The sequence below is a fragment of the Myotis yumanensis genome, unplaced genomic scaffold, assembly GCF_028538775.1.
Source record: "Myotis yumanensis isolate MYYU_CA2020_CCGP unplaced genomic scaffold, mMyoYum1.0.hap1 SCAF_16, whole genome shotgun sequence".
Taxonomy (NCBI): Eukaryota; Metazoa; Chordata; class Mammalia; order Chiroptera; family Vespertilionidae; genus Myotis; species Myotis yumanensis.
The window spans coordinates 51,191,268-51,209,860 of record NW_027223767.1 but is presented as its reverse complement, the minus strand read 5'-3'; the positions used below and the strand labels follow the sequence as shown (position 1 = coordinate 51,209,860).

Genomic DNA, 18,593 nt, shown 5'->3' with positions numbered 1-18,593 from the left:
CTGTTCCTCTGGGTCCGCTTTTGCCCTTTTAGGAGCTAACCCCCCTCTATCAGATAGTAATTCTTTAAAAAATACACATACGTATATATTTTATTCCAGAGAGGAAGGGAGAGGGAGAGAAAGAGAGAGGAATATCAATGATGAGAGAGAATCATTGATCGGCTGCCTCCTGCACGCCCCCTACTGGGGATTGAGCCCCAACCCGGGCATGTGCCCTTGACCGGGAATCGAACCGTGACCTCCTGGTTCATAGTTGACGCTCAACCACTGAGCCACGCTGGCTGGGCTTATCAGATAACAATTCTTTATGTTATACTTTGCTGTGCGGATTACCGGGTGGCCTCCGTTTCCTGCCTGGGCCGCTGGACACACCAAAGTAAGTGGGAGGGAGGGAGGGAGGGAGGGAGGAAAAATAAGGGCAGAAATCAAGAACATGGGAAATGGAAGGAAAAGAAAGCCGGAAGTGAGTTCTTTGAAAAGATCTATCAGTCGATAAACTCAGGGGCAGACCAGGGGGAGAAAGGGAGAGAGAGAGAGAGAGAGAGAGAGAGAGAGAGAGAGAGAGAGAAAGGAGAGCACAGATTACCAATATTAGAAATGAAGGGTTAGCCCTAAAGTCCTATAAACATTAAAATAATAATAAACGAGCAAATTCCTTCAAACTACAGCTTACCAACACTGACAGGAGAGGCAGTAAAAGCCTTGAATGAGTCTCTCAGTGTTAAATAGATCTCATATATTTAAATAGCAAGTTCATTTAATATATTTAACACAAATACTTAATTTGGAAGTAAAAAACTTAAAAAAACAACAACGCTAGGGACAGATGGCTTCGTTGGTGAATTCCATCAGACATTTAAGGAAGAAATAACAACAATTTCATGCAGACTTTTACAGAAAATCGAGAAGGGGGAACGCTTCCAAACCCATTTTATTTTTATTTTTATTTTTTTCCAAACCCATCTTCTGAAGCCAAAATAACCCTGGCAAAGACGTCACCAAGACTAAGAACATCCCATACCCATTCCCCTCCTGGAATCCACACCCAAAATCCTTAACAGGTCAAACCCAGAAAATACGAAGAGGGTGGAACTTAGCCATGTCGGACGTGTTCCCAGAATGCACCTTGGTTTCACATTCAAACCCAGTCATTGTACTTCGCCCCATTAATAGGATCAGGGAGAAAAAGGGTCACCCCCACAGACACAGTCGTCCCCCCTTATCCCCGGCGTTGCTTCCCCCGGCATCTGTCACCCACAGGCAACCGCAGCCCAAAAATCTTGCATGGAAAATTCCGGAAATAAACAATCCTTAAGTTTTAAATGGCGAGCCTTTCTGAGGAGCGTGATAAAATCTCGCTCCGCATGCTTCTGTCCCGCCCGGAATGTGAACCATCCTTCTGTCCAGCGCCTGCCAGACCCTTAGCAGATCGACTGAGTCGGTATCACAGCGCCTGTGTCCACATAACCTTTATTTTGAGTGATTATGGCTCCAGAGCCATTTACTTCACTTCTGCTACAGTGTGTTGCTACACTAGTTCTTTTATTATTGCAGTTAATCGCCTACTGTGCCTGCTTTATAAATTAAACTTTATCGTAGGTATGGATGTGTTGGGAAAAAACATAGTCTATACAGGGTTCTGTACGATTCAAGTTTTCAGGCACTCGCTGGGGATCCTGGGATGTATCACCCGAGGGTGGGTGTGGGTGTGGGGGACTGCTGTACGAAAAAGCACTTACCAAAGTCAACGATCACTCATGTTTTAAAAACTCCAGCAAATAAAGGATAAAAGGGGATTTCCGCATCTGACAAAAGGCCGATGCGGAAAACCTAGAGTTCACATTGTAAGTTCTCCCACAGGATTGGACTAGCAACTGTAGCCGGTGCAATAAGGTAAGAAACAGAAATGAAAGGCGCCGGGTCCAGAAGGAAAAAGTAACACGGCCGATTCTCAGACGACATGCTTGGTTAGTAAATCACAAAATATCTACAAAACAAGCACTAGATTCATAAATGACTTTGACAAGGTCACAGGATATAGGATTAATACACAAAAGTCTACTGTAGTTTTATATACTAGCAGCACACAGCGCAACATGAAATTTAAAATAGATATTCAATTTACAATAGCAGCAAAAAAAAAAAAGAGGAGTAAGTTTAACAATTGACATGAAGATCGATTCATTGAAAACTATGGGAAAATGTAATTCTGTAGAGATTAGAGAAAGAAATATGGAAAGGCCTTAGAAATGGAGACAAACCAGGCTTTTAAGATTAGAAGACTCGATGTTGTTAAAATGTCCATTCTAAATTGACCTGCAATCGAGCCTTTTGGAAGGAGTTGACACGCTACTTAAACAATTTATAAGGAAATTCAAACGAGACCATCCAAAGCCATGTTCGGGACCTACTGGGAGACCTTATTTTAAGACTTAGGATGCGGCCACAGCAATCAGGGCAATATGGTTCTCCAGAGACAGACCAGCGCGATAGGGCCCCCAAATGAAAACACATGCGCACAGGGCCTGCTGCCCCACAAAGGTGCCGGGGACTCAGCGGAGAATCAGCTGAAAGTCCATACAGAACAGCAAAGAAATCTTAACCTCATGCCATAGGCTAAATTAATTCAAGATGCTCTCTAAACCAAAAATAAAAGCTACAGCTATAAAGCTTCTAGAAGCAACATTAAAAACATCTTTGCAACTTGGGAGTAGGCAACGCTTTCTTATAAGAAGGCAGAATGTGGCAACCAAAAGGGAAGAAATCTGTGAAATCAGACCTCATCAAAATTAAATATATATATGTGTGTGTTTTATTGATTTCAGAGAGGAAGGGAGAGGGGGAGGGAGAAGGAGAGGGAGAGCGACATCAATGATGAGAGAGAATCATTGATCGGCTGCCTCCTGCACACCCCCCACCAGGGATCGAGACCGCAACCCAGGCCTGTGCCCCCAATCAGAATCAAGCCGGGGACCCCTCAGTCAGCAGGCCGACACTCCAGCCACTGAGCCAAACCGGCCCGGGTTAAAATCATAAACGTTTGCTCATCAAAAGATACCATTAGGAAATGAATAGGCAAGCTGCAAATTGGTAAAAAAAAAAAAAAGAAATACGATATCTACAAACCATACATCTGACAGAAGCCCAGTATCAGGAAAAGATGAGAAAAAGCCAAGCAACCCAGTCTTAAAACTTCGAAAAGACATTTCACAAAGCGACATACAGGGATGGCCAAGGAGTACAGGAGTGTGTGCTCGGCGAGCTTAGCCATCAGTTGAATGCGAATTAAAGCCAGGAAGACACGCCCCCACGTGCCCACCAGAACCACTACCCCGTGAGTGGCAGCGCCAGGTCGGCCAGGACGGGGCGCAGCCGGAACTCTCATGCCCCGGGGATGGGCGTGAAAACTGTGCAGCCACACGGGGAAAAGACCCGGCAGATTCTGGTTCTCGGTATTTGCCCAAGAGACAGGGAGGCATGTGCCATGAAACACCTACAGGAGGCTCAGAGCAGCCCATGGAAACAGCCCGGGGCCCACGGACAGAACCACAGCACGTCCCCCCACGAACCAGCAATCATGCCCCCAGCCACCCGCACCTGCAGCACGTGTGGATCTGAAGGACATTCAGCCCGGCCGGCGGGGCTCAGTGGTTTGAGCATCGACCTCTGATCCAGGAGGTCACGGTTCGATTCCTGGTCAGGGCACAGGCCCGGGTTGCGGGCTCAATCCCAAGTGCGGGGTGTGCAGGAGGCAGCCGATCCATGATTTTCTCTCATCATTGATGTTTCTCTCTCTCCCTCTCCCTTCCTCTCTGACATCAATAAAAAATATATATTTAAAGGACGTTCCAACGGGCAAAATTCATCCATTGTGGAAAATTCAGAGGTGGGGGCAGAGACTGGCTGGGAAGGGCAGGGGGCGCGATGGTGGGGTTCTATATTCCAATTGGAGCTTCGATACAGAGAACGCACTTGAGATCTGCACATACATTTCGCTTCAAAGAGAGAAAAAGGACCATAATCAAGTGCAGACTGTCCCCGACTTAGGACTTTTCAACTTCGCAGGGAGGCAAAGCCATGTGCGCCCAGCGGAAAGTGGCGTGGCTACACCACGGTGCTTGGTAGGCGGGGCCTCTCTCTCTCTCTCTCTCTATATATATATATAACATATTATTATTGGTTTCAGAGAGGAAGGGAGAAGGAGAGAGAGAAACATCAATGATGAGAGGGAATCATTGATTGGCTGCCTCCTGCATGTCCTACACTGGGGATGGAGCCCGCAACCTGGGCCTGTGCCCTAGACCAGAATCCAACCCGGGACCCTTCAGTCCACAGGTAGATGCTCTACCCACTGAGCCAAACTGGGTGTGGCTAAGTGAGGTGTGTTATCTGCGTTTTCAACTTAACGGGATTTTCAACTGGTGAAGGGTTTATTGGGACGTCGCCCCATCGTAAGTTGGGGAGCAGCGTCCTGGACTCCAGTTAATGCAACGCAGGCTGAGGCTTCAGAGGGTGGTGGGCACCCACATCAGTAACTTACTCTGACGCGCACCCGGACCTCACAGGGGCGGCCGGGGCGGATGCGGATGCGTGGTGACGCCCTGAGCCCAGTGCCCACTGCGGAACCAGGGGGCGGGCGTAGGGGGCTCCCGCTACCAGTCTTCCATCTTCCCTGTGTTTGACAGTTTTCACAGTAAAAGTTGGAAAATTTTAAAATAGATTGGGGCACACCAACCACAAAGAGGGAAGAAAAGAGAGGTGGCGGGAGACCCTGCCAGAAACCCTCAGCTCCCGCCCCCACTGTTTAGGGTGGACGTCGGGGGGCGCCCTCCACGCTCCTGCCCCCACGCCTTCGGGGCCTCACCGTGTTTCCCATTCCCCCACCTGCCACCAGAGCGGCCACCCTCCGCCCAGGAATTCAGTGCAAATAGAGCCCAGGAGGAACTGGGCTCCGGAGGGCTTGCACCGCCACCTGCTGGTCCGAAGGCTTTCTGCACCCGGTTCCTGTCAGTTTGAGGCTGTAGGGAGTGGGGGGGCCCCTCGCCGCAGTAAATGGGGGTGGCGCCCATGCAGGGAAGATGCACGTGTCCAGCACCCGGCCGCCTCCTCCCCAGAGAGATGCGCGCCCCCCTTCCCTCCGCTGCTCTCTGCCAGCTGGGGGCACGGGCTGCAGGGCCTGCTCTGTGCCCCCCCAAACACATCACAGGGCACAGCCCAAGACCGCCCTCTCTGGGTGCACAGGAGCCCCCACCCCTTGCCTCTCCCACGGACGCGGACGCGACACCATCGGGACCAGGCCCTGTGCAGTCACTGAGCTCACTCGGGCATCTGACCGAGCCGACCGCTCTAAAGCCGGCGTTCCGTGGTCGTTGGCGAGTAGCGATATCCCGAGTGACATCTCCCACGGCGGGCATGGCTGTGCGACCTGCATCCTCGGGGCACCTGGACCCCGCGGGACCCACTACCAGGCTGGAGGGCAGGACGGCCAGGGCTGGGCTGGGCAGAAGGGGGGGGAGTCCAGACCCAGGGCCACCCAGCGTGAACACCAGGAGCTCAGGGACCGGGACCGAGAGGGGCAGAGAGGGGCAGGGGCCTGGAGCCGAGCGCGGAGAGGGTGTGCACAGGCCTGCGGTCAGGGCTCAGGGGGCCGGGGCTTCGGGCCAGGCCCCTCATCTCGGACCCAAGAAGTGAAGCCGAGGGGGCGAGAGCAGGTCCAGGAAGCCAGGACCACAGCCCCAGCCAGGCTGGGGTGGAAGTGCCCGGGACCCAGAAATACGCGGGGACAGCAGAGAGAGGGACATTGAGGACAGAGGGACAGTGAGGACAGGGGGACAGTGAGGACAGGGAGACACTGAGGACAGAGGGACAATGAGGACAGGGGGACAGTGAGGACGGGGACAGTGAGGACGGGGACGGTGAGGACTGTAGGGAGAGGAGAGAGCGCCGGCTCTGCTGCTGGTGGCCGCTGGGCCTCACTGCCTCAGGCAGGTGCCCAGCCAGGGGCGGGCGGCCAGTGACCGTGGCCCGGCCCTCCTGGACCCCACGCCACCGTCAGGGCCCAGCCTGGACGTCCACACGCCCTGCCTGCAGCGCCCCCGCCCCCGCTCCCGGCCCCGCTGAGCCCAGGACAGCGCCTCAGTGGAAATTCCCTCCTGGAGACTCTCCCGCTGAAATGCAAGCGCTTGGAACCAGATAAAACAGCTTAATTTGCAAAAGCCACAGAACCTTCCCCACCGGCCGGACCGAATGGGAAGAAACACGAACCGGGGCTGCAGGAGCGGCCTCGGGTCCCAGCAGCCAGTCCTGCGTGACTCACCCGCCCTGACCAGCCCTCAGGCACCTTCTGTGTATGGGGGGGGTGGGGGGGCGGGGTGAGGGGGCCAGGCCCCGGCTCACAGCCTGGGCAGCAGCCAAGGTCTCCTGAGGCCGCCCACGCCCGAGGGTAGGCAGACCTCACCGTCCCCGCAGCCCTTCGTGGACAGCTGCGGGGCAGTGGCTGAGAGCTGGCCGGACACGCCTTCAACGCCAGCCCAGTGGGCATGCGCGGGGACAGCCCCGTGGAAGTGGGCAGTGGGGGTCTCGCGGGGCAGCCCCCTCCACATGTGCACAGCAGCCCGGCCCCTGCTCACCTCCCCTGTGCCCGTGTGGGGGTGGGGGTGCCACAGCCACCGTTCCAAGAGACAGCGGGGTGTGCTGGCGAGAAGGACAGAGCTCCAGCAGGAAGGGGCCCCCAGAACAGGCTCAGAGGCCACAGGCTGGGCCTGCCCAACCTCTCCCTTTACAGATGAGGAAACGGAGGCCCGGGCCGCAGGGGACTCGCTTCCCAGGGCCTGGTGACTGCGGCGTTACCATCACAGACCAAGGTCAGGCCAAGGTCGGGTCCGACCAGGCCCGAGGGACGTCGGGAAACAGCTCGGGCTTTCGTTCCCATTCCTTCTGTAACCAGTTTTTCAGCTTTGAAAGAATGAGTTTCAGGTTTTGTTTGTTCGTGTTTGTTGCTGTGTTTAATCCTCACCTGAGGATATCTTCCCATTGGTTTTTAGAGAGAGGAGAAGGGAGGGAGGAGGAGGAGAAAGAGAGGAACGTCGACGTGAGAGAGACACACTGACCTGGGCCGGGGATGGAACCTGCAACCGAGGCGCGTGCCCTGGACCGCAATCGAACCCCCAACCCTTTGGTTTTTGGGCCAACGTTCTAACCATTTAGCTGAACCGGCGAGGGTGCATGTTTGTTTAAGCAGCATTTTTATTGATTTCAGAGAGGAAGGGAGAGAGAGGGATAGAAGCATCAATGAGGAGAGAGAATCGGATCGGCTGCCTCCTGCACGCCCCCCACTGGGGGTCCAGCCCACAACCCGGGCCTGTGCTGACCAGGGATCAAACCCTGACCTCCTGGTTCATAGGTCAATGCTCAACCTCTGAGCCACAACGGCCGGCAGGACACTGTTTTGTTTGTTTGTTGAATAAAAATGCATCCGAATGAGGGTTTCATAGAAAGCCATGCCTTTCCCTCAAACAGCCGGGGAGGAGGCTCCCGTCACCCCTTCCCGTGCCGTCCCCAGCAGAGAGCGGCCTCGGCCCGGTGGTCAGGCCGCAGAGCCGGCCGTTGCCGAGTTCCTGGGGTTTGCTGAGCCCGGAGGTTCCAGGACATGGCGGTCACTCCCGCGTCCCCCCAGCGACCCGCCCCGCCACCTCTGTGTGCCAGCTCTCTGGTCCCCTGTGGTCACCATCTGGACCGGGCTTGGTCATCTAAAACGAAGGCTGGACCGAGGCCCCCAACACGGGCTGTCTGCCTCCCCCCCCCCCGCCCCCCCCGCCCCCCGCCCTGGCGCGCTAACCAGATGTTTCCCCCGTGATCTGCTCCAGGACCTGAGCAGAGCCCACATCTGCTCATCTTTCTGGCCAGGGCAGTGGCCATCCTGCCAGGCCTCCCACGGGCCTCTCAGGTGGCCTCTGACCCGTGGCCCTGCCACGCTGAGAACAGGAAACCCTAGCTCCTTAACCCCGTCTGCCCCCGCGGGCCCACGTCACCAAGTTCAGACATGGACGGGTGGCCTTCCGCCCGAGTCCACGGCTGCCCCGCCTCCCGTGGTCAGCCCGCTGTGCCAGTGTGTGCGTGCCCAGCGGCCTGGGCACCCGTACGCACCCACACACACACACACGCTCCGCCAGCCGCTCTGGTGGCCGGCCCACGGACACAGGCCTTCCTTCCGTCTGGCCTCATCCAACATGCCCCGTGGCAAACAACAGCCCAGGCCACGGCAGTGCGAGGTGGCACCCTCGGCCTCACTGTGACCCACGGGTCAGCTCGGGACACCTGAGCGCAGACGAGGCTGCTGCCGAGGACGCCACAGCCCTGCTCGGGGACCCGGCACCCGGCTCGAGGGGTGCGTGGTCAGCGGCAGACGCCACATGAGTGGGAGTTAGTCACTCATGGTGCGGTCAGAGCTGACACAGCCCGGCACACGAGGCCGGCCTGACCTGGAGCGGGGGTCTCCTCCCGGACCCCTGCAGGACAGCCTCCCCCCTTCCTCCGGCCGCCCTCGCCCACCTCAGGGTCCCGGCCCCACGGTCTGGGCCTGCTCTGTGGGGGCTGCCGACCTGGACGGCCACTTGGCCTGTCTCGGGGGGCTCACAGCTCGAGACCCAGCCGCCTGCCCTGCCTCCGGACCCTGAAGTGTGGGCAGATGTTTTACACCGTGATTCTGAGCAGAGCCCACATCTGCTCATCTTTCTGGCCTGAAATGTCCCTCGTAACGGTGGCCACTGTTCCCCTCTCCATCCCAGGGCTCCCAGGTAAGCATGGGACCCGATGACACTGTCACCCCCCAGCACGATCCATCTTCATCCCCCCGAAGCCTCGCGCGCACACACACACGCGCGTCTGCCCATCTCCTCTGGGCACTGGGACCTCCTCCCTGTAATCAAGCCCCAGGAAGGCACCAAAATGCTATTTCGGGGAGGACACCGCGGCGGCCTTGCAGACAGACCGGCTGGCAGCGACAACACAAACCGCACGGAGGGCAAACAACCACCAACCGGCGCCCCCAACTCCGCCCAATGCTGCCGCCCAGGTCCCCCCACCCGGTCCCGGCCGCCTCCCCGTGCGGAAGTGAGTGGCACGGGGGGCGGGGAAGGGACTCAGTGGGGCTTCGCTTTAGGAACATGACCTGCCACGACCTCGGAACGGTCAACAGGAGGAGGAACACGTCCACAAGAATGAGCCCAAGTGACCCCTGGGCAACGACTCCCGAAGCATCAGGGAGGCTGGGGGTGGGGGGCTCGCCTACCTGAGATCCGGTCTCTTTCCATCACTTCGACAGACTTGGCAGCGGGCGGAGTCCCGGTCCCCTCTCCAGAGGCGTCCTCCCCTTCCTCCCCGTCGCCCTCCCTCCTCTGCCTCCTCCTCCTCCTCTTCCAAAACACCCTTTGTCTGGTCTAATTTCTTCAATCTGCTGCGATGGCGAACCCCGGATCACATCTCCATGTGCTGCTCATATGTGTGCCCCGCTCCGCGTAGCATTGCCTCTAAATCGGAGCGACGGGGAGCAGGAAAGCGAGGAGGGGGGGGTGGAGGGGAGGAGGAGGAGGAGGAGCGAGGGCAGCCGTGGGCCTCGAAGGGCTCCCACGGCCCAGGTCCCGGTCCACGGGCGGGCAGGCGGCGGGACCACGGAGGGAGGACCGTGTCCAGGCTCGGCGGTGGCTCGGCGCTTCCGGCGGCCTCTCTCCACCCACTCGGCCCGGCGAGTCCTGCTCGGCTCCCTTTTAATATCCACTTGGAGCAGCTTCCCTGAGCCTCTTGGAAGCCAGCTCAGCGTCAGATTCCTGGCGACGTCCACCGCCTTTCATTCCCCAGCTCCCCGACGCCACGGCTTCCTCTGGTCCCGGCGTCTGAGCAGCGGGGTCCTGGGCGGCCTCGCCTGCCCTCAGCGGCTGCCCGGCGTCACCCCGACCCAGCTCGGCCGGAAGGAAGGAGGGCGGCCGCACCCCAGGCAGGCCGTGCAGGAGCACCTGCCCGAGCAGCCCACGCAGCAGCTGCCGTCGCCGGTGCCCGGTGTCCGCGGTGGCAGAGGCAGCGCCCCGCCCAGCGCCCGGGAGAGCGGGACAGACTTCCTGGAAGATTCCTACCACACGCATGAGTCAGTGAGTCTCAGCTGTCCCCTGGGGGAGCCGCCCGCCCATTTCCCCAGACTCAGCGCCTCTGGCAGGGGGCAGGGCCCCGGCGAGCTGGGGGCTGCTGCTGTGGGCCTGGGGTCCCCGGGGCTGGGGCGCGGGGAGCTGGGGACACCCCTTCTGCTCTGTAAGCTTCATGCACCTCCAGGGCTGGAACGGGCAGCCCTGGGGACAGACAGAGCCGGGTTTGTTCGCCCGGCCCTGTTCAAAGAAATGTGCGACGTGCCAATGCCGGCCGCTCAGCGATTTCACCCGGAACTCCAGACTTTCCGCTTCTCCCGGGACGGCGAGGGCCTGTGGCCGCAGCCCTGAGCCCTGCCCGGCCACGTGGGCTGGGCCGGAGGTGCCACCCCTTTGAGATGAAACCACGTCTCCCCGTTTGCCCTTCGCTCATTTTCGTTGTTTGCTGCCCGTCCCTCCCGGGCGGCCTCTGCGTGCGCGGATCCTGCCCGCCATGGCCACCCGAGCTGGGTGGCACCAAGCCCCCGTCCCCTCCCGCCCAGGACAAGACCCCAAGTGCAGTCTGCCCAGTAACAAGGGCATCTTCCTGGGTGTGTGTGGGGGGGGGGGGCGGCAATTCTCAGACTCTGGGAGACAAGCACAGCCCCCGCCCGCCCTCAGCAGAGCTGGAGGACACCCCAAAGGCAGCTGCACGGGGACAGAAGGTGGGACCGTGTCTCAGCCAAGGGGAGCCGGGCTCAGGCGCCGTGGTGAGCTGCACGACGGCCCCGCGATGTCACATCCCTGGAACCCGGAGCCTCATGTGGAGAAAGAGTGGCTGCAGATGGACTTAGCGAAGGACCCTGAGGGGGGACACGACCCTGGATTGCAGGTGGACCCTCAATGCATCCCATGGACCCACATAAGAGGGAGGCGGAGGGAGACCTGACAGCCAGGCAGTGGAAGGGGTGCGAGACGGAGCAGAGACGGGACCATGGGAAGATGCTGGCCTTGGAGCCCGGAGGGAGGCGGCCACCAGCCAAGGGGTGCCGGCGGCCCCCAGAGCGGGAGGAGGGCGGGAACGGACTCCTTAGAGCAGCGGTTCTCAACCTTCTGGCCCTTTAAATACAGCTCCTCATGTTGTGACCCAACCATAAAATTCTTTTCGTTGCTTCTTCATAACTGTCATGTTGCTACTGTTATGAATCGTCATGTAAATATCTGATATGCAGGATGGTCTTAGGCGACCCCTGTGAAAGGATCGTTCGACCGCCAAAGGGGTCGTGACCCACAGGTTGAGAACCACTGCCTTAGAGCCTGCGGAGGGAGCGCGGCCTCCGGCGCCGTGAGACGTGAGACGACGAGACGCCCCCAGCGTGTGGACATGCGTCAGCGCAGCCACAGGACAGCCACGCGCGCGGGAGCCACAGACTGAAGAGCCGGCGTCCCCCGTGTGACGTTTCCTGCTGACGACCGTTCCTTCTAGAACTCAACGTTAAACCAGTTAGTAAGTCAGAGCAACGGGAACCGTGGGAACTTTTGGGGTTACTTCATCTCTTTTCTGATTTTAAAAAACCTTCCTTATTGGTTTCTCTGATTATAAAGGTAACATGTTCTTTGTATTAAATTCAGAAACTGCAGAGGCCTATAAAGAAACCCCTTTGGTGCCAAAGGGTCTCTCCAGCACCGATTCCGGAGGCGGCGGCGGCAGCCCCGGCCGGTGGTGGGCGGGACGAGGGCCGCCGTGGCCGGGCTCACCCTTCCTGGCCACCTCCTGCCGGCACCGGCGAGCTCGCGCCAGCTCTCACTGCTGCGGTCGGGGCAGCTGCTGAGCGAGGCTTCGGCCCTCGGTCTCCCTCGGCAGAGCTTGGCTCGAGGTCCTCCCCCCGCCGCCGTGCCTAACAGTCCAAGCATCCTGGCCATGCGGGGGATCATTTGAAACCAAAAACCTGGCAGCACCGATGGGCTTGGATGAGACCTGAGTCAGTCAGGAGCCAGCACAGAGGTGGGGTGAGGCCTGCGGGGAGGTGGGGTGAGGCCAGGCAGGGAGGGGGGCCAGGCCCCGGCTGTTCGCTGAGTCAGGCCAGTCCCCATCCCCAAAGCGGGTTCCCACGTGGCTCCAGCCCCCAGAGCACTGGTGGGCTCTGGATTCTGCAGAGCTTTGTCCCTGTCTGAGGGGCGCCAGGCACAGCAGGCCCAGTAAACGGCCGAGTGGTCCCAGCGGGGGGCCGCCCTCCCTTCCTACAGCTCTCCCCACGCCGAACCCACGACACATGCTGCCCCAGGGAGGCAGGGTCCCTGTGCCCGAGGCCACAGCTGCGGGAAACTGCTTGTGCCAGCCAGCCGGGCCCCACGCCCGCACCCAGCCTGGCCACGCCCTGGGGTGGGCACACTTGCCCCCCAGCCCCTTCCAGGCGGCGCTCAAGCTGGCGTCTTGTCCTGCAGCCCGCAGACCTGCCCCCGGGTTTCCATACTCCCGGCCCTTTCTTGGCAATGCCACCATCACCTTCGAGGGCCCGGGGCAGAGGGAGGAAGAGTGAGGGCTGCCCCCTTCCAGGAAGCACATCTGTGCCTCCCGCACCCCCCGGGAGGGGACCCTGAGCTCCCACTGCAGGCCCGGAGGAAAGGAGCGAGCACCCGGGGGCCTGCCGTGGGCAGCAGGGGCCTCGGGAAGGGGTCGCAGGATGGACATGGCCTTGCGCCGGGTGGCCATGCGGGAGAGGGCCCTGTGGAGGCAGGAGGAGGGCGGGGGGGGGGGGGGGGGCTGCAGGGGCACTTTCTGGGGCCTGGGCTCGGATTTCAGGCTGTCTCTCCCGCCCCTCCCCTCACTCAGGCATCCACCGTTCCTCCTCCAAGAGCTCCAGCTCCAGGGCCCTGCAACCTCTCCCTTTGAAAGTCTCAACCACTGGGGTTGGCTTCCCTGAGTTATAAGTAAGGAGCCCCCTCCCCCCGACCTCCTGTGGCCGCTGCTACCGTCCCTGCCAGCTCAGCAGGCAGCTGGCCGAGACCACCAGGCGGCCAGTCTGGCTGCTGCAGCCTCCAGGGCAGGACGGATTCGGGATTCCGGATTCCGGATTCCGGGCCTGGGGCCGGCTGCATTCCTCTCCGGAACCTTCTCCCCGCTTTTTATTGCCCCTCCATTGCTTTTTATTGCCCCTCCATTCGGCTGTTCCTAAATAAATAGAACCCAGCGGACTCTGCCCCGGACTGCTGCGGGCTGACGTGTTAGGATCCGGGCCGGCTGGACTGTTGCTTGGGAGTCCTTCCAGGTTAGGATGGGCGGGAACCAAGACAACGGAGAGAAGCGGCCCAGGCCGGGTGGGCTCCACCGCGAAGGGCCTCTCGCGCAGCCATCCGTCCGGGCTGCAGCCCGGCCCGAGCCGCGAGCTGGCACATCTTTCCCGGCGAAGGCAGGAGGCCGTGGGAGCTCGGGGTGCAGGGCCCGGGGCCTGGTGGAGTCTGCCCGGGGCCCCTGCGTGCACACGGCCCCCGGAACACTGAAAACTCTGCCCTGAGCTGCTCTTTCACTGCCCGCTGGGAGCCCGTGAGTTCCAGCGTCCGGTGCGTGCAAACTGCCGGCCAGCGCTCCCCGCGATGATGTCAGCGCTCTCTCCTGGGTCCAAGGCGGCCGCCACGTGTGGCTGCGAGCGCTCGCCATCTGGCCGTGCTGCTGAGGAACGAGGTTTTAATTTGGGTCAAATAATTAAACGTGAGCCCACTGCCCGGCCGGACGGGCTTGCTTCTCCTCCTCCTCCACCTGGAGACTCACGGTCTCCATAGACTTCTCCCCAGAAGGCAAACGAAAAGATAGGCCGCGCTGCCGTCGAGGCAACAGAAGGCTGGCGTTTCCACCTAAACTCATTGTTGGCCGCCCCCTAACCCCACCCCCGGCTTCTCCCGCCGCCTGCTGAGGGCCACGGAGCGCCCAGCCGATGGGGCAGGCAGTGGAACCCCAAGGCCGAGCTGCTGGGGGGCTGACAGCTTGGGTCCAGGGTACCCCGGAAGGAGAATGCCTTCAGCGGTGAGAAAGTGGGGGGCTGTGACCCCGGGACAGCCTACGCCTGGGAGCAGGGAGGGAGGGAGCAGGACCGAGCGGGGATGAGCACTGTACTCGGGTTCCAGTTCGCCCTGTGGGGAAGGACGGCCGGACTCTCTGATTTTTTTATGTCTGGGCCTTTTATCGGCCTCGTCCCTGCAGGGATACCCGCGTCTGCTGCCTTTAACACCTCAGAGCTGTGTCGCTGACGTGACCCCGCTGCGGCCCGCAGGGGTGGTCTTTAGGACGGAGTATGAGTGGCTGTTGTCCAGGGCGTCCCCAAGACCCAAGTCCTTGCCTTCTTCCGCGGGCGGCAGCAGACGGCGGCCTCAGCCTCCAGCTTGACCTTGATGCTCAGCCGGGCCTCCCGCCCTGGGCCTGGCGCTGCCCCCCTGCCCGCGTCTGGGCCTCTCTGACTCCAGCACAGCAGGATCCTGCCCAGCTGCTCCGTCTGCCTGGCAGAGCGCGTGTCCACCCCCCACTGCTCTCCCCGTCCCCAGGCTGCTCTCCCCGCTGGCCTGCAGGTTTCTCATCCAGCCCAGGCCCATCTCCAAGGGCTGACGGGCCTCTCAGCTCCGGGAGCGTCCCCGCGGCAGCTCCTGTCCCACTGGTGGGCGAGGTGACGCCGTGGCCCCCGTAGCCCGCTGGGCCCGGCACTCGTCCAGCTCCTCGGTTCTTCCGAGCCAGCCCGTCACAGCGGCCCGATGCCCAGGGGGCAGGTGCTGGTGCAGACCGCGCCTTCCTCCTGCAGGTGCTCCAGGAGCAGCACCCCCGTGAGGCTCCTCCCCTCTCCAGCGGCCGCTGCGTGGCACTGGGGTCATCCGTGACCTTTCCGAGCCCGCTGATGTCATCGCCACGCACTCGTGCGGCCGGCGCCACTCCCTCTTGCCCCTGCGAGCCATGCGGGCACTGTCCACAGAGCTCAGGGCGGTCTGAGCCCTCAGGCCCTCCTGGTCTTGGAGCAATGCCCCCGCTCTGCCCGGGCCTGCTCCGGTGTTGCTGGAGGTCCAGGCGGGAGCCCGGGCGGTCACTCAGGGGCTGCGCAGCGTCCTTCTCGCTCTGGATGCCCCTGTGCCAGCCAGACCCGGCATCCCCGAGGCCAGGCCCCCGGGCCCCCAGCCGCCCTGGACAAGGTGGAGCAGGACAGAGACCGAGCCAGAGCCCCCCGGTGCCTGCAGGGAGCCTGGGAGGAGACGCTGCAGTGGGCGCTGAAGCTCACGTTGTTCGGGGAGGAAGGCGAATGGCTGAGACTCAGGCTAGGGCTGTTCCTGGGGCCCTGTAAGCAGCAGGTCCGGGGCCTGTCACCCCGTCTTTGGCACAGGGCGACTCAGCAAACTCCCACTGCGGGGTGCGGAGGGCGCCAGAGGGGAGAAGGGGTGGGGAGAGGGGCAGAGCCTGACCGAGGCGGCCCCGACCACGGGCAGCCCCTCCCAGGGCTGCTTGGGGGTAGAGTGAGTTGACAAGACTTTGGCCACCTGTTGACCTGGGGGTGTGGGGGGCAGAGGTCAAGGACCACACTGAGAGGTCGTGCTTGAGGACCTGGGTGGACGGCGAGGCTGAGCCGCGGGGGATGGAGAAGCAGGTGTCAGAGGACGGAGGGAAGTGAGGAGCTCCAGGTGCCGGAGCCCAGGCGCAAGGTCGGAGGGCAGCCAGGACGCGGGCAGCCAGAACGCGGCGCCCCTTCCTCCCGCCACAAAGGCCCGCTCCCTCCAGTTTGCCCTCGTGGCCTCATACGGGGCACCTGGCCATTCAGCACATGCCCTGGGCAGCTGGTCTGTGCCAGGCAGCGTGCCCTGTGCCCTGTGCCCGCCCTTCCGGCGCTTGCTGTCTATGATGAGAGGGGATGAGTGTGGTGTCTGAGAGTCTGCTGAGCACTCACTGGGCGGGGCCCCGGGGCCTGGAGCAGGGCCACCTTCCTAAGGAAGGGACGTGGGATGGGGGGGGGAGGACGGGGAGGGAGCCGGACCAGACAAGCAGCATTTAGGGAATCCTTCTGTGTGTGCATGTCCCCCCACAACGCCCGGGTGGGAGGGTGCACTAGCCTCCTGGGGCTGCTGTAAGGAACCCCCATAGCCGAGGGGCTTACAACAGTAGTAATGGGTCTCTCACAGCCCCGGAGGCAGAGTCCAAAGCCGGGGAGTCAGAGCTTCTGGGAAAACCCTCCCCGATTCTTCCAGCTTCTGGGGCCTCGGGCGCTTCCCGGCTGGCGGCTCAGCACTCCTTCCTGCCCCTGTCATCACCGGGCTCCTCCTGCCCCCACATGTCTGTGTCTCTTCCCTTCTCATAGGGACCCCAGCCGTTGGCGGGGGGGCCCACTCTCCTACGACCTCATCTCCTTAACCCACCGCGTCTGTAAAAAACCTGTTTCCGAAGCCGCCGCTTTCTGGGCGACCACGAGCGACCACAAACTCGGGGAGGTCGCCACTGCCCGCCCACTACGGCAGGAACGAGGTGGGACTGCAGAGGAGGCGCCTGCCCCAGAGGCGTGTGAGGGGGAAAAGCAGGTCCCAGCAGCACCCCGGAAGCCAGGGCAGGAGGAGGCAGCTCGGGGACAGGCGCAGGGAGGCGGGCACAGACGGTGCCTGGGAACTGGGGCAGAGGGTGGCCGGAGACGGCGGTCCGGGAGGCAGCTGCCCAGCGTGGCTGCTGCAGGCCCAGGAAGTGGTGAGTGTGGGACTCGCCGGAAGGCCACTTGGCAGGGCTCAGGCTGGGCGACCCCGTAACCCAGCCGATCCGCCCGAAGAAGCCCCGCGAGGGCATTGTCAGCGGCGCTGGCCACGGGGGACCCCTTCCACGGACCCCGGGCCGCCCAGCGCGGAGACAACGCCGCCCCCCACGCCGAGGAGCCCCGGCCTGGGCCTACGTAACCGCACCGAGCGGCAGGGATCCAGCGGCAAACCTCAGTGCCCCGCGGCGTGAAGCGGCAAAGAGCAGCAGCGGGCCGCCCCACGCACGACGCTGCCCCACGCACAATGCTGCCGCCTGCAACACGCAGCCCGCCGCCCAGACACGCCGCAGCGGCCGGCGCTGAACGCACGTGGATGGGGCTTCGGCGGGAACGGGCGTGGCAGCGTGGCCGGGCGGGAGGGGAGGGCGCACAGGTGCCTCGTTTATTCTTTACCTTCTCGTATGTCTAACGGCTGTTAATGGAAGACGAAGACAGAGAAGAGGGAGCTGGTGGGAAGGTGGCCGAGGGTGCGTGTGAGCGGAGGGACCGGGCTCAGGGCAGACACAGCCACTGGGCCTGTCCCACCCGCAGCCGCGGAAACTGAAATAACGGAGGAAGCACGGCGAGGGAGGCGGCCCCTTTGCCGGGTCGGGGTCGAGCGAAGGGGCTGAGAGGCTGGGACCCAGGCGAGAGCCCGGCCTGGGCCAAGGTCGTAGCCGCGAGGAGGCAGAGACGCGAGGCGGGAAGGTAGGAAAGGGCGTCCTGCCTCCCACGCCCCCGGAGAGGATCGCGCGTGTCAGCAGGCGGCCCCATGCGAACCCAGATCCCGGCTCTGGGCTTGGGAAATTATGCCTTAGGCTTCCAGGCGGAGCTGTGGTCGCCGCCGCCAAGTGCTGACGGCACAGAACTGGCCGGCCTGCGCCCAGGGCAGTGGCCAGGGCCTGTCCACCCGCCGCCCAAGGCGCCCGCCTCCTGAGACATCACTTGCCAAGCGCAGGCCTCTCCCGGCCCGGCACACCCAGGCAGCCCCAGCCAGCTCACCGGAGTGCGGGGGTGGGGGGGGTGTGGGGGGAGACAGAGCGGCCCCAGAGGAATGCCCCCTCCCCCGCATACAACAGCGGCCAGGCGTCCAGTGGTTAGCGACGTGGCCTGGCTGAGGGGGTGGGGACCTTGCTTAACCAAGATGTGAGTCATTCACCCGCCCGGGGGCCTCCAGCTGGACGCCACTCTTCCCTCCCAGCCCGGCCCCATCCTGCAGCCAAAGGCCTCATACACACACCGTGCGGTCATCAACGCATCACACGCCACCTCACGTCACTCCCACTCCCCCCCACGCCTCCCAAAGAGCGGCCCCTCGGCCACCCCACGGGTCTGGGGTGCCCAGCCCCCCGGCAGGTGTGGCCTCTGGAGGACGGACTTGGGGAGGGGTCTGCGCTGGTCCAGAGGGAGGCTCCGGAATTGAGCGCGGAATCCCGGGGCCCAGGTGGCCAGGGACCGTCACATTTTACAGCCACGGGCCACATGCAGACATTCAGTGGAAATAACTCTACACAAATGAAGGAATAAACAAAATAAAGCCAATGACGGATACTTCCGGCGTCAACAGTCACATGGGGCTGGCGGCTCCCACACGGGACAGTACGGACTCGGGAAGTGTCCACCGTCAGGGCCTGTGGCCGGGGGGCCTGGAGGTGGGAGTGCGCTCCGGCGGCACGTGGCCTCCGCCAGGACGGCCGCTCCGTAAGGGCACGGCCGCCTGCCACACACACCAGTCCCC

The 18,593-nt window shown here is 61.8% G+C and overlaps 1 protein-coding gene across 2 annotated transcripts in view; it reads right to left on the bottom strand.

The window, feature by feature from the left end:
* Nucleotides 1-18,593, bottom strand: part of SEPTIN9 (septin 9) — a 120,973-nt gene that overhangs the window by 87,308 nt on the left and 15,072 nt on the right. The window contains exon 1 of one of the 2 annotated variants that reach the window (XM_070393433.1): nucleotides 9,290-9,870. The exons of the other annotated variant lie outside the window; for it this stretch is intronic. Within the exon in view, the coding sequence (XP_070249534.1) occupies nucleotides 9,290-9,311 (22 nt within the window). The 5' untranslated portion in view covers nucleotides 9,312-9,870. Of the gene's footprint in view, nucleotides 1-9,289; nucleotides 9,871-18,593 lie in introns of those variants that run through there. 2 annotated transcript variants of the gene reach the window in all.